The sequence below is a fragment of the Leucopleurus acutus genome (assembly GCF_964270905.1).
Source record: "Leucopleurus acutus genome assembly, chromosome: 2".
Taxonomy (NCBI): Eukaryota; Metazoa; Chordata; class Mammalia; order Artiodactyla; family Delphinidae; genus Leucopleurus; species Leucopleurus acutus.
In genome coordinates this window covers 29767381-29782480 of record NC_139143.1, presented here as the reverse complement: position 1 = coordinate 29782480, position 15100 = coordinate 29767381, and the positions used below count along the sequence as shown (strand labels likewise).

The window sequence follows — 15100 nt, the reverse complement described above, 5'->3', positions numbered from 1 at the left end:
CCAATATTTTTTTTCTTAGTAAAATATGTTAAGCACAGTATTTAAATTGCATTTCTCTGAAAAGCATTTGGTATATTAAATAGCAGAAGGTATATTAAATAGCTCTATAAATGCTTGCTGGCATACTCTTAACTGCATAAGGATTCTAAAGAAATTAAAATCCACTTATAAACACCATAAACTAAACAAAAATGTGAAAAACTACTTTATTCTTATAATGCAGACTTAATAGCTTGCTGGATATTAGCAGGTGGCTACATAATTTTTCTGAGTTTGAGAGAAAGGATACACATTGTTGGCTGTGGTTTTAAAATATCAATTTGGTAGGGAAAATGCAGTTGAAAGTGAAAATTAAAGACTGCTCTTTACATTTTGCATCCATTCTGAACAATTCATACATATAAAAGATACAATCGCACTTGGAGCTAATGTTTAGGTGAATATAGGGGTGCTATATAATATTTTGTGAGAAGAGAAAGTGATAGAAAATAAAAGCTATGGTATTGGAAAAAATGCAGAAGGAGGCAAAAAGGGTATTTTTCAACTGTGTTGAAGATGGGCATGAGATGTAAGTTGTTCATGCTTACATGACTATATAGGTCTTGGAAATGGTTTTCAAGGAAAAATATTTGGTTCAATCAGTCTCTTCTCCAGGGCAAAATCCTCACTCTCCTCTCTAAGTCAGCAGTTCTCAGAATGGTATAAAAGAGCTTACCACATGCTAAGCTTCCTAAGAACTGACCAGGTGGTCAGCAGAAAAAGTTCTAAAACTAGAAAGGAAGAGGCATCAAAGTCTTAAAATTTGTATGCAAACGTAAAAACTAACTTTCAAGCCAAAATGACATTCCCTGTCAGAAGTAACAAATACAAAAGTCTTAAATTTAGTGTACACGCGGCTAAGATATTGTTAGATAAGATATTACATGTCATTCAGAGAATATTTTTTGTGTGCTTTTTCCCTAAAAAAGACATATTAAATTATTTTTCTCTCCTCAAGTCTTTTTTGTATAAATGTGAAATATAAGGTGTCTTGTAAGTTTGTTCATTCAGACTATACACTCTAGGGGTCCTTTCCACTTGCGTTGTAGGTGACAGTTTTATTTGAGGAGGGTCTGAGTTTGAAGAGGCTTGAGCAGTTCGGCTGCTTGGTGGGCTGCAAGGTTCTGGCGTAGGGCGAGTACCAGTCCCTTTCAAATACATCCTTAAGTTGCTTAATGATGCTTGTGTTGTTTCTCACATCTGCTTGGTTGATAACAAGGCCTGTGCCAGCATTCTGGGTAAAATCATTCCCTACCCAGTCAAAATTTCCTGCAAAAGACAAAGGAAATGATGGTAAAGAGTTAAGATCCACCAGGGAATATTCTCCATTTAAAGAAATATAGAGCAGATTCTATTAAAAAAAAATACCCGGGAATAGTGACAGGGAGACTGAATTGTGTTGACAGCTCATAAAAAGAAAGCTAAGAAGGCTTACATATGGCATATTAATATTTGCATATTATTTTGGCATTTTCTTCAGCTTTGCTCAACTTGAAACTCAAAACAGGAAATCTGATGTTCTTTTTTGGTAAATGTTATTTCTTATTGACATTCACAAGGCACACTAAATACAGCAACATTTAAAATATATAGGAATACACTTAAAAATCCTGTGAACAATTACTACCTTCTCAAAGAGACAACATGTAATCCATACGTACAAATGAGAGATTCTAATTATAATGCTCAGAAGCTTTCACATCAAAGAAAAAGCTGAAGCCAGAGAAGGAGAACCAGTTTTTAACTAAACACACAAAACACTCCTTGCTTGGGTGGTAAGTCATTCCCAGTTCCAGGATCAGGCTTCTCAGCCTAGGAATCAGGGCAGTTGCTGTGACAGCAGGCTCCCCAGAGTGACTGCTGGTATAGGTGGTATATTAGTTTGCTAGGTCTGCCATCACAAAGCACAATAGACTGGGAGCTTAAACAACAGAAACGTATTGTCTCATAGTTCTGGAGGCTAAAAGTCTAAGATCAAGATGTTGGCAGACTGGTTCCTTCTGAGGGCTGTGAAAGCAGGATCTGTGCCAGACCTCTCTCCTTGGCTTATAGATGGCCATCTCCTCCTTGTGTCTCTTCACATCATCTCCCCTCTACACACATCTCTATGTCCAAATTTCCCCTTTTTATAAGGACAGCAACCAAACTGGATGAGAAACCAGCCTAATGACCTCACCTTAACTTGATTTCCCCTGTAAAGACCCTGTCTCCAAATAAGGTCAAATTCTGAGGTACTGGGGTTAGGACTTCAACATACTAATTTTGGGGGGCCTATAATAGGTAGTAAGGCTGGGATCCACCCCAGAAAGGGATAATCATGTCTATGCGACTTGCATGTAGTCCATTTTCAAAGTGGGAGTAGATAAAAGGACCAGACTACCCAAAACTCCCAGATGAATCTCTTGTCTTTGGTATCCAATGGGGAGAGAGTTCCAGTAGGAGAGCAAAGGTACTCTCAGGAGGGTATAGCACCATTTATTTCTTTGCTTTTCTTTGTCTTCATTTACGCATATTTACTGAGTGTACAATGTCTACCAGGTACTATATTAGGGGCCATGATATAAAACTTAAAATCACAGTCTCTGCCTTCGAGGAGTCCAGGAGGAAAACACAAAAAGTATAATACAAGGCATATGAGATGGTACAAGAGATGTATGTATACTATGCCATGAGGGCAGGAGAAAGCAATTTCTAATTCTGACTAAATGTGTCAGGAAGAGAGCATTTCACTGAATAATAAGAAAGGCACAGAAACCTATCAATTAGGAAACTAATTCCACAGGGAATATAACATATTTATTCACAAAAAAGATCTGATGAGGATCTTAGAGCGTGAAGGGGAAGAGTCAGGAATGAGGTCGGGACATAAGGAATGTAGAGGGCAGAGGAACTATCAGTTAGTCAGTGCCTAATATGAGCAAAACACTATGCTTTCTATTTGCATACATTATCTCATATGGTTGGTAGGATTTATGCTCACTTGAGAGAAGAGGGCTGTGAGGCTCAAAAAGGTGAATAAATTTGCCCAGCTTCACATCGTTAATCAATGGTCAACCCAGGTCTGTAGACTCCATGAACTATCTTCAATACTATAAATGAAGAATCATTCTAATAAAAATTTACGCATGTCAAGACTGACAAAATTATCTAATAAATTACCACCATCCTCTTTGGTTCAGAGCTGGTTCCATAAGGGAGCCAAAGGCTTTTAAGCATAGAGCTTGATTTTCCATTCCCTCAGTGGCTCCTCAGGCATCCTGCAGGAATATTTGCTGAAAGATGCTGAGATCATGGTCCCTGGGCATCCTCGACCCAAGGCCCTGCAGTCACCTGTGGGAGAAGCTGCTGGGAGAAGGGACATCTGTAGGGAAAGCTAATATCTGTTCCTTTATAGCTCTCATTCTTTGGCCCTCCTCTACTCTCTGGAGCCCCCCTGCACATATCAACTCCCTTTTCCATATGGCACTGCCTGGAATATTGGAAGGTGGTTCCCTTGCCCCTCATTTTACTCCTTAAGTTTATTCCTCTAAGTCAAATATTATCAGCATAGAGAAGGAACTCCTCTCTCTCTCTTTATATCTCACCCCAACCCACACAAACACTACAATGATGCTGTCAATGACTTCATGATAGACATAGTTTTGACTGAATTTTATTGCTATAAATTAGCAAACTGCTTGCTAAGTGGTTTGTAATACTGTGTTAGAGTCTCTGCACAGAGACTCCTTTTGCTGTTGCTGTGTTCCCAACCATGTGCTCTCAGACACGTGGCCATGCTCAGAGGCTCCGGCTTTGTGCAAATGCTCAGTGCCAGGTGAACACCAGCTTGAACCTCTAAACAGAGGATTTTTTTTACTGCAGGTTGAGAGTTATTCTGGAAACTGCTGGTAGGTGGCACCTTCTATTCATTCCATAAACAGAAGACAGCACTCTTTTCAAGGACTTCTTGATAAGACACTAAAATCTCATCTTATGATTAAGTGCAAGGCATTAGACCAAGGGCAGTAATTTTTTATGAGCTATCATAACATTATCTCCTTCAATATTCACTGCAATCCTATGAGGTGACAATATTAACTTCACTGTATTGATGAGGAAATTAAGGCTCAGAAAGGTTAAGTAATTTGTCCAAGGTGGAAGTGAAAAAGTCCCACAGTTGAGGTTCAAAGCCAGGTCTGACTCCGAAGCCCACACTGGTGTACTCGCTTTGTGCTAAATGTGCTCTTCACCCTAGACGTCATCAGCCCCCAGGGCTGGAGCATCAGGCCACACTGAGATCTCTGCTCCATTCATTTGCAGACCTCACTCTCTGAAGGAAACACATATCCTTTGGGGGAAGCATGGAGAGAGGGAATGATGATGGGAGAGAAGTGACAAGATTATGAAGTCTCATTCTGTGAAATTCAGCTTCTTTCCTTTGATACAATGGATGGAGCCAAGATCCTCCATCTTTATTGATTCTCAAAAGTTTTAATTAGTCTGTTCTCAGGAATCATAGCCCTAGGCATCTTTCACAGGACTACAGGGCATTCCTACACCAGAGTGATTGTTTTCCTACCTTTATTTCCTGATGGCTGGGCTAAGCCTCAAAATCATGTATATGCTTCAGTCATTTTTCAATTGGGAAGCAGTTTTACCCAGCTCTTTTTGAGACTGCCATTTCAGCTTCTAGAATGCACATTTAGGCCCCAGATGCCAGGAGAGCTGTAGTGCTACCCTCAGGAACACCCTGTGAGGGTGTAGGTGAACTCACTGGATATAATATATAAATAACCAAACCACCTTTCAGACAACTTTGCCAAGCTTGACTCAAATGTACTCAGATCAAAATTAGAGAGATGATACTGTCTGAGGATTCTTCTGTAAGTCTTGTGAACATTTAATGGAACTATATTTCCATGCAAGGTCTAGTGTGGATTTTTCTTTATTCAGCATTCTCAGCAGGTATCTGAGTGACTTCTTAAGAGATTTCCAGAATATGCTGATAAGTATTTAAATTATCAATGAATTTTCCCTCTTTATGCTCTTTAAGTATTTTTATATTAGAACTATGCTTCACTCTAGGGAACTAATGTTTTGCTAAAATGCTATGTGTAAAATGTACTCATTTAAAAATGTATTATAATAAAGAACCCAGAAATAGACCCACATAAATATAGTCAACTGATCATGACAAAGGAGCAAAAGCGATACAATGGAGCAAAGACAGTCCTTTCAACAAGCAATGCTAGAAGAACTAGGCAACTATATGCAAAAGAAAAAGAATCTAGACACAGACCTTACACCCTTCACAAAATGTAACTCAAAATGTGATCACACCTAAATGTAAAATGCACAACTACAAAACTCCTAGAAGATAACATAGGAGAAAACATGGCTGACCTTGGTTTTGGTGATAACTTTTTAGATACAACACCAAAGGCATGATCCATGAAAGAAATAATTGATAAGTTGGACTTCATTAAAATTAAAAATTTCTGCTCTATGAAAGAGAATGCAAAGATAAACCACAGGCTGGGAGAAAATATTTGCAAAAGACATATCTGATAAAAGACTGTTATCCACAATATACAAAGAACTCTTAAAAATGAACAGTAAGAAAATTAAAAATCTGTTTAAAAAGCCCTTAATAGACACGTCACCTAAGAAGATAGATGGCAAATACACATACGAAAAGATGCTCCACATCATATGTCAAAGGGAAATGAAAACTGAAACAATGAGATGTGTGTCATACACAGCTATTAGAATGGCCAAAATTCAGAACTGACAATACCAAAGGTTGGTGAGGATGTGGAGCAACAGGAACTCTCACTCATTGTTGGTGGGAATGCAAAATGGTACGTCCACTTTGGCAGACAATTTTGCAGTCTCTCATAAAACTAAACTTGCTCTTACCATATGATTCAGTAATCATGCTCCATGGTATTTACCCAGTGGAGTTGAAAACTTATGTCCACACAAAAATATGCACATGGATGTTTATAGCAGCTTTATTCATAATTGTCAAAACTTGGAGCAACCAAGGTGCCCTTCAGTAGATGAATGGATAAAGTGTGAATCAATAAATAATATTCCAGACAATGGAATATTATTAAGCACTAAAAAGAAATGAGCTATCGAGCCATGAAAAGACATGGAAGAACCTTAAATGCATATTACTAAGTGAAAGAAGCCAATCGTAAAAGTCTACACACTATATAATTCCAACCATATATTTTGAAAAAGACAACGCTGCGGAGTTAGTTAAAAAAGAAATCAGTGGTTGCCAGGGTAGGGGGAGGGATAAATAGATGGAGCACAGAGGATTTTTAGGGCAGTGAAACTACTCTATGTGATACTACAATAGCAGATACATGTCTTCATACATTTGCCCAAATCCACAGAATGTACAACACAAAGAGAGAACCCTAATGTAAACAATGGATATTGGGTGATAATCATGTGTCAGTGTAAGTTCATCAGTTGTGACAAATGTACCACTCTGGTGAAGGATGTTGGTAATGCGGGAGACTGTGCACATGTGGGGTTGGTGGGTATATAGGAAATCCCTCTGCCTTCTGCAGTTTTGCTGTGAACTTAAAACTGTTTTTTAAACAAAAGTATATTTAAAAAAATGCATTACAGGGAAAGAAGAAGGGAGAGAGTCAGGAATCAATATTTAGTAGGAATCTGGCAGAGAGATCAGTGACAGTGTTGGGAGCTTCTCATATATTATCTCATTTAATCCTTATACCACCACCAAAGGATGGGTGCTGTTATCCCTATTTTAAAGATAAGGAAGCAGAGGCTCCTCAGAGGCTCAGAGAGATTGTGTGACTTTACTATCTTCCAGCTTGTAAGTTTCAGTGCTTGAAATCAAAAAAAAGGTTTGTCTGACTCCAATACACTTACTTAATTCATTATAAAGAACATTTGGATATAAGCACATATCACTGCTGAATGTGCACCTAACAACTTACTTTAAGTAAACCCTGCAGGTAGAATATTCAGATTTGAGTCCTTAAATCCCACTGTGCCCAAAACTTAATCCACTCCTATTTTTCCCAATATTGAAGCAAAAGTTCCCATTTTTGACTAAACAACTTTGAGTTTGCTTTTGCCACTTGTTTAAAAAGAAGCTCATTTCATTCTGTTCTCCATGCATTGATGAACATGAGAAAATCTAAATGCCACCTCTTGGGTCACTGAGAGGGACAACATGAATAAAATACTATTGTCATATTCTAGAACTGGAATGATACACATTTTTTAAAATTTCAATACTCTATTCTATTATTCTTATTATTCTACTAATAAGACACACAACTATTCGAAATGGGAAGAAACAGAACATCTCCATGCTGAGACAGGAGGTAGTAAGTGTTTAATTCATTTCATATCTTATGGCCCAATTTCCTTATTTCTAAATTGCAGGTGATAAAAGCTGCCTTCCCTATTGACAATGTTGCTAAGAGAATCAAATAAGATAAGGTGCTTTACAAAGTTAAAATGGCATATTTTTTTACTCACTGAATTTAGAAAAAATAATGCAGATTCCATATTCCTTCATCCCAGACACATTTTTCTTTTCTGCTTTGAGATTGCTACTTCATTTGTACAGTGGAATAACCATCCTGCTGTTTTGTGATCTATGCACTTTCATTTTATAGATAATAACTTCCACTCTGCCTGTGACAGTACTAGTAAAGGGGTTACTCTGGATTCATGCACACCATGGGAAAGTGGAATAGATTTAATCCGTTAGTAAGAAATATACCAATACATATTGTTTCTGTATCTGGAGCTTTACTGCCTTAATAATAATAGCTAACATGAATCTAGTATTATCTATGTGTTAGGAGCTTTCATTGTGCAAGGTGCTTTGTACATATTATCCCAATTAAACTTTACCCTATGAAGTAGAAACTATTATTAACTCCATTTTACATATGAGAGAACTGAGGTTTTTAGAGAGCTTAAGTAAATTTCCCAAAGTTAGATATTTTTTAAGTGGCAGAGGTAGGATTATTGCACAGGTAGTGTTTGTTTGGGCGTCGAATTTCAATGTCTGCCTCCCCATTACTCATGACAGGCTGGCTGTGGTACAGTGGGTAGGAAATGAGCACTGGGTTCATTTAAGTGCCAGGACTGGCCTTTCATGAGCCATCCAACTCCTCACCTATAAAATGAGACAAATGGACCATGGAATTTCTGTAAAACATTTACAAAAAGACATCACATATGGTCTCCTAGCATATGAACCAAGCCACAGATGAGATGCTCTGTTAAGGAGCTCTTTGCCCCCACCCTCCTGTTTCCTGACCTCAAGGTCTCCCACTCACTGGCGGAGGCTTCCTCACCATGGGGTACAGAAGAGTACAGCTAGATCACCACTAACCTGCATGATCCCCTAAGGAGCCTTACAGCCCTGACACCTACCAATATAAGCTGCGCCATCCGTCACCATGTACTTGTTGCGATTTAATCTAGGGAAGGTGTGATTCTTTTGTTCTTTTGTAACACAAGCGTTCTCTCTTTCCAGATCAAAAAATTTCTGTAAGACAATAAATAAATAAATAAAGCAGGTGAATATAGAGAACATTTTTGGTTTTGTTCAAACACAAAAGGGTTTCTCATTCAAGTATCAACAATAGACCTCATATTGAGTTATTAAAACCACAATCTTGTTACTTCATATAGATGAAGCTATTTTTGTTCTCAAATCCATATAGGCAACAAGAGAGAAAATTATCATGCTCACCTAGGTCTATAATTAACACTTTTAAACTATAAAATGAACATAAAATTCATTCTTTTAACGAGGAAAGGGCCAGAAGTTGTCTAATTCTTTCGTCTTATTCATCAGAGTGTGCTGGCATTTTAAGTATGCCTCAGGGTGCTTTCTGTCAAGCATGCCAATGAAGTGAATTCTCACATGTGGCATATATTATAAGAAGCAGCAGGCCCATGTCAATGACTAGCTGAATTAATTGGGGATTTGCAAATGTCAAAAAAAGATTTTGCCAAAAGAACAAATATTTCCATCTAAACACCTAGGTCTACAAGCTCTTTTAATAAGCAACTCAAAAAAAATCACAACTTCAAACCATAAATCCTGAATTTCAACTTTAATGTGATCCAAAAAGCAGCATTCCAGTTCACCTGGAATGGGGATGGGGGAGCTAAGAGAGGTAGGTGACATCAGGAGTGGCTTCAGGAATCTGCTGAAATTGGCAAGTGCTCAGATGAGGCTTAAACTGTGACTGAGTTCACAGAAAGACACCATCAAAGGTGAAGACCTCAGGTCTCCTCCACATTGAAAAACGTGGAAAATTTTCAAAACTGCATGGAATATTTCCAGAATGTCTTACATCTGTAGAATCATGTGTGATTGAAGGAAAGAAGAGGCAGTGAGAAAAATAGGATGATACCTCGAAATGGAGATATCATTTACAGTTTTAAAACTGTAAGTGTTCAAATTTGGTTTGGGGAAATAATGAGAGTTGGTTTTTCCCTCCCCTCCAGGTTGAGAAAGGAGTGATAAACCAAGTGATCACTAAGGTCTCTTCCAGCCCTGAAAATTCTATTCTGATTTTTTTTTTTTTTTTGTAGAACCCTTGAGATCAATGGTACACAGGCCAAAATCTACCACCTAAGAACTGTCTATTGTACATCCCAGAGGAATGTTCTCCCATTGCCATATTTCCATGATTATAGGCAATGCAGACTGGATCACCTTATTTCCTCAGTTCCTATCTTCTGCAAAATCTGTGTCAAGTTTGATGGGTTCACATAGAGCCTTTGTGGACTCTTCAAGTGGACTTAATAACCTGTGAATGCTCTTAAGTTGTGGTTTTATACTTGTGAGGTCACACGAATACTGATAACAGGCAGCAGTCATCTCGCTTGAACATTCTATCACCATACCTGTCTACACACTTGCTATTTCCTTTTGAGGAAGATATTATTGCAGAATCAAGACAAATTTGAAAAAGAATAAATTATACATTCTAATTTAAGTCAATGATGGCATCACAGCTTGAGGCTTTACTGAGAACCCATTTCCTCTAGAAAGTTGAAGATGACCCTAAAGAGGGAAAAGAGACTTTTCTGGGAGACTAAGACAACAGCAGAAATCACATTGTATTCACTGACATACTATTAGACGCCTAACGTGCCGCAGGTGACAGCAAAGATATTTCAAAAGTGACTTGTTAATTTATTTTTTAAAAACCCCAGTTAACTAGGAAAACTTGGTGAGTGCAGTCTCTTTCCACGAGCCTCCTCATGGATACAAACCCACAAAGCCAGGGGGAAGGTGCCTATTCCTCTAAGGACAGAGATTACCAGGCTATCTGCTTTATCAGTGCTCCCAGGCTCCTGAAGACATACTATATGCAAGATTCCAACTCCCACTCTTCTTGGAAAAGCTTTTCATCCATCTGTGGTCTAGATGTCGAGGCCATAAGCTTCCTTCTCCTCAAGGCTTATCTTGATGCTTAGAAATGCATGTCCTGGCTTAAATGAAGATTGGAGTCTCTGTTTTATAAAATGTCCAACAGTGAACTATTAATGTTTGGTTTGTTCGAGTAATGTGACCATGAGTGTTTGAAAAAATGAAGCTGAGTAAATACTGTAGAGGTTAAAATGATGGATTCTACTTTCCTTGTAATTTCTTGTAAGTCTTCAATGAGAGCCCTTAATATTTCATGACACAGATTTCAACTGACAGTGCCTTAGTAGCAGGTGTGCTGTGGGGTCAGGAAACAGTGGGTGGGTGGAGACCACTGAGTTGTTCTGAGGGGAAGTTAAGAGAAGAGATAGGAGCAAATGCATCATGTGTCACAGGCCCCAGATATTCTCCTCTCTGCCTCTGCTTGTATTAAACACGTCTTTTTACTTTCTGTATTCTGGTGCTTTGACATCTAGGCCCTTGCTGAGCACAGAGGGACTGTCTTCCAGAGAATTGAAGGCTACAGGGATATTCACCACCTCTAGGCCTAACTCATAAATGCCTCTTGTGCACTCCTCCACTCTCTCTTCTTCTGATTGGCCTTGGGATATTGAGGCTCAAGGCCATCTTGGAAGCCATGTGTCAAAGTTGACAGTGGAGCCCCTGTCATCCTGGGTTCCTGAATGTTTCATGGAGCACAATTTTATCACCTAGAAGAGAGCCTGGCACAGAGCAGAGTCAGGTCTCAGTGTACATTTGTTGAATGACTGCAGGGGAGGTTGGTGGAAACTGAGACCTAAAGGATTAGTGGGCTTTAGTCAGGTACTGCATGGAGGAAACTGTTGGAGGAGAGGAAAGCACATGTACAAGGGCCCTGAGGGGAGGAAGAGGATGTTCCGTGTGAGGACCAGAGGAGATTCAAAGGCGAGCTAGAGAGTTAGCACGTCTAGGGTAGTACGAATCCTCAACCTTGCCTCCCTCAACGTATGCAGACACGGATTAGGGTGCAGCCCAAGGGACCTGGAACAAGTACAGAAACCCAGGCTAGGGGTTCTTTAGGGCTGGGGGAGTCTGTGCTGGTGCATGTTCCAATGTGGTCACAGTCTCACAAATAAGAATAGTAGGTGAAGGAGGAAGTTCAAACAAAATGGATAGGATGCAACTGAAAGTGTATATAAAGAGGGTTATGCTGGCACCAGGAAACTTGGGTTCTAGTCTCCTTTTTGGGGGGATACGGTTGTTTTGAAAAATTAGTTAACCTACCTTTTGAGGTATTTTTCACTATCAAAGATTGTTGTCCTGGTTCTGACTGGAAGTTCATGTGTATGTGTGCGCTTACAGCTTTCACAGATGTATGAAGGAAATAAACTTTTAATTTAATAACTCAGTCAATATAATACTTACAACTTTCAAACTGCAGTTGGCTATTTCAGTGCAAATAGCTTTAAGAGATGAAATAAAGTTAAATGTGAGGGGGTCAGTTTCCTTCCAGAAGCTGATAAGGAGTCGAACTTTAACGCTTCGCAAAACTAACGCTTCTCTAATTTTCCCATCCAGGTCTGGCCAGTAAGTCCTGTAGAAATAATATCCATACAGATAAAATAAAGAAGATTAGTTAGTTTGGGGAAATAAATTTTCTAGACTATAGAGAACACTGATGTTAACTTGATCATTACTTTTTTCTGTAATATAAATAACCTTGTAGGATATGTTGAAAAAATGCCAGTCTCCTGGGTTAGGACATTGAGAAATGGTGCTTTACTGGTCCTGTCCAGCCTAAAATGAGGTCTCCTACCACCAGGGCCTCAGGTTGTGTGAGCAGAGGGCACAGACAGACCGACCACCACCACATGTCACCCTCACTACACCTCCAACTCTACCTGGGTCTCAGTTCATATGTGCAAGGAGAATCAACTTTCCAACAGAATTCCAGTTAGGATCCTTGAGCACCCCTTTCTCCCCAAATGCTCCTCAAACCTCTCTTCTTTGGTAAGTGTCACCCCCAATGAGATTTTGCTCTAGTTATCCTAGCTTTCCCACACTCTTATTTCCAAACTGTCTTCGTCTCTCCTTACCAAGACCCCCACTACTCTGGGGCCCTAGAATCCTCCATCAGGCTGTTTCCCCTACAGGCTTAGCCTTTTCCCTGAATTCTTAACCTTTTACTTTGACTAAATCTGAACTCTTCCCTAAGGCCATAGTTTCTCTTAAAGTCCTGCTGTGTATTTTCCACCAGATTGTGCTGTCCACTTGATTTAGGATGGGGGGCCAGCCACTGCCCCCCACCCCCTAAAACACAATGTTTCTTTCAGAACTGTAACTTAGTTCTCATGTTAAAAACAAAACAAAAATTTCCCACGTTAAAGACAAGTCTCAAATTGCTCTATCTCTCTGTAGCCCTGTAATTTGTAGACCTTTTTTTTATTCATACAAATCTTCCCCTAATTCTGGACCAATTCATTATTTGGACTAATGATATATTATTCAAAATATATAAGTTTCATAATAATTGCACCTCCAAAGGTCTCCTCTTAATATCTGACCCCAGCTTCCTGTTCTTCAGGTTCCTCTACTCTCTTATTTGTACCTGCTCTTTCACCTGTGCAGGCCGCAGATCCAAGGTCCCTCTACTTTTTCCTGGTCCATCAGCTCCTCCTGATCTCCTTTCCCTGACAAGCCTAATATCAGTTCTGATCACATGAAGGACAGTTGCCCCTCTCCCTTCCTTTAGCTCTTGGCAAAATCTAAATCCTAGGTCAGTGCTGTAATACCTTTGGTGTATTTCTATAGCTATAAAGCAGAGGACAACTGGAAAAAGGCATCTCAAGCTTGTGCAGACTGGAGAAAACACAAATGCATTCAGGGCTCTCAATACCATCTGCCAATCCCTATCCTTGTGTTGGGTCAGTTCTACCTCTTGTACCTTTTGTAATTATTCTAAATGTTGCCCCACTCTAGAGAAATTTGTTTTTTCCTTCATTCACAAAATTGGGGGTCTTGGTCATGGTCCTCCTCAATGTTCTACCCTGATAGCCACACACATCCTTATCCCCTTCCCTCTAATTCAGAGGATAAGGCATCCCCCCCCTTCTCCCCAAGCTGTTCCCTTGGCCCCCTGCAACTGCATTTGATTAGTCATTCCTTCCCGAAAATATCTTCAACTTCTCCCTCTCTGGCTTCTTCATTTGAGAAAAAAACATAAATCTCTCCCATTCAGAGACCTCTCCTTTGACTCTGCATTGCTCTGTGGCTGGTGTACAATCTCTTTCCTCTTTGAACAAAACTTCTTGATAGTAGAATCTTGAACCTCTGACTCTACTTCATCACCCCCCATTCACTTATCAGCCTACCGATCCCAGCCTCCAGCCCATGAATCTTTTGCAAATTTTCTCAAAGTCAGCAGTGATTATCTTAACTGCCAAATCTAATGGACATCATTCAATTCTTACTTTACTGTTAAACCAGGCTACATGTGGCTATTTTGATGTTTCCTTTTGTTGACCTGAAACAAACAGACTGCCAGGTACTTTTCCAGCAAAGATGGGTTTATTTGGAATCAGCATAGAATTGCAATTCTGGATCTGCAATTATGGGCAAGACACATGCATGACAAGGGAGGGAGAACACTTTTACAGAGGGGAAAAGGAAGTTGGGAGGGCTATGGTAAACAAAGTGTCATGGCTTTTCATTGGCTGAGTCCTTGCCAGGAAAGAAGAGGAATCTGTCTTTTTCCTGTTAGGTTCTGCTATCCTAGCAGGGTGTGAGAACTTCTCCTTCTGGTCTCTAAACTCTGTTTAATTGAGGTTTCTGTTTATTAATTTTTTACACTTTCTTTTTAAAATTGATTCCATTGGCTTCTTTTTCTTTTGCTAGCAATCATTTTTATTTTTTATTTTTTTGAATTTTATTTTTTTTATACAGCAGGTTCTTATTAGTTATCTATTTTATACCTATTAGTGTATACATGTCAAACCCAATCGCCCAATTCAGCACACTACCATCCCCACCCCACCGCGGTTTTCCCCCCTTGGTGTCCATACGTTTGTTCTCTACATCTATGTCTCTATTTCTGCCCTACAAACCGGTTTATCTGTACCATTTTTCTAGGTTCCACATATATGCATTAATATACGATATTTGTTTTTCTCTTTCTGACTGACTTCACTCTGTATGACAGTCTCTAGATCCATCCATGTCTCTACAAATGACCTAATTTTGTTCCTTTTTATGGCTGAGTAATAATCCATTGTATATATGTATCACATCTTCTTTATCCATTCGTTTGTCGATGGGCATTTAGGTTGCTTCCATGACCTGGCTATTGTAAATAGTGCTGCAATGAACATTGGGGTGCATGTGCCTTTTTTTTTTTTTTTTTTTTGCAGTATGCAGGCCTCTCACTGTCGTGGCCTCTCCCGTTGCAGAGCACAGGCTCAGGACGCGCAGGCTCAGCGGCCATGGCTCACAGGCCTAGCCGCTCTGTGGCATGTGGGATCTTCCCGGACCGGGGCACGAACCCGTGTCCCCTGCATCGGCAGGCGGACTCTCAACCACTGCGCCACCAGGGAAGCCCGCATGTGTCTTTTTGAATTATGGTTTCCTGTGGGTACATGCCCAGTAGTGGGA

The 15100-nt window shown here is 39.6% G+C and overlaps 1 protein-coding gene across 1 annotated transcript in view; it reads right to left on the bottom strand.

The window, feature by feature from the left end:
* Positions 1 to 1060: 1060 nt before the first annotated feature.
* PLD5 (phospholipase D family member 5) overlaps positions 1061 to 15100 on the bottom strand; it is a gene marked incomplete at both ends in the record, with an annotated part of 494399 nt that continues 480359 nt past the window's right edge. The window contains 3 exons of the mRNA XM_082833648.1: positions 1061 to 1308; positions 8461 to 8575; positions 11879 to 12047. Of these exons, the coding sequence (XP_082689774.1) occupies positions 1061 to 1308; positions 8461 to 8575; positions 11879 to 12047 (532 nt within the window). The remainder of the gene's footprint in view (positions 1309 to 8460; positions 8576 to 11878; positions 12048 to 15100) is intronic.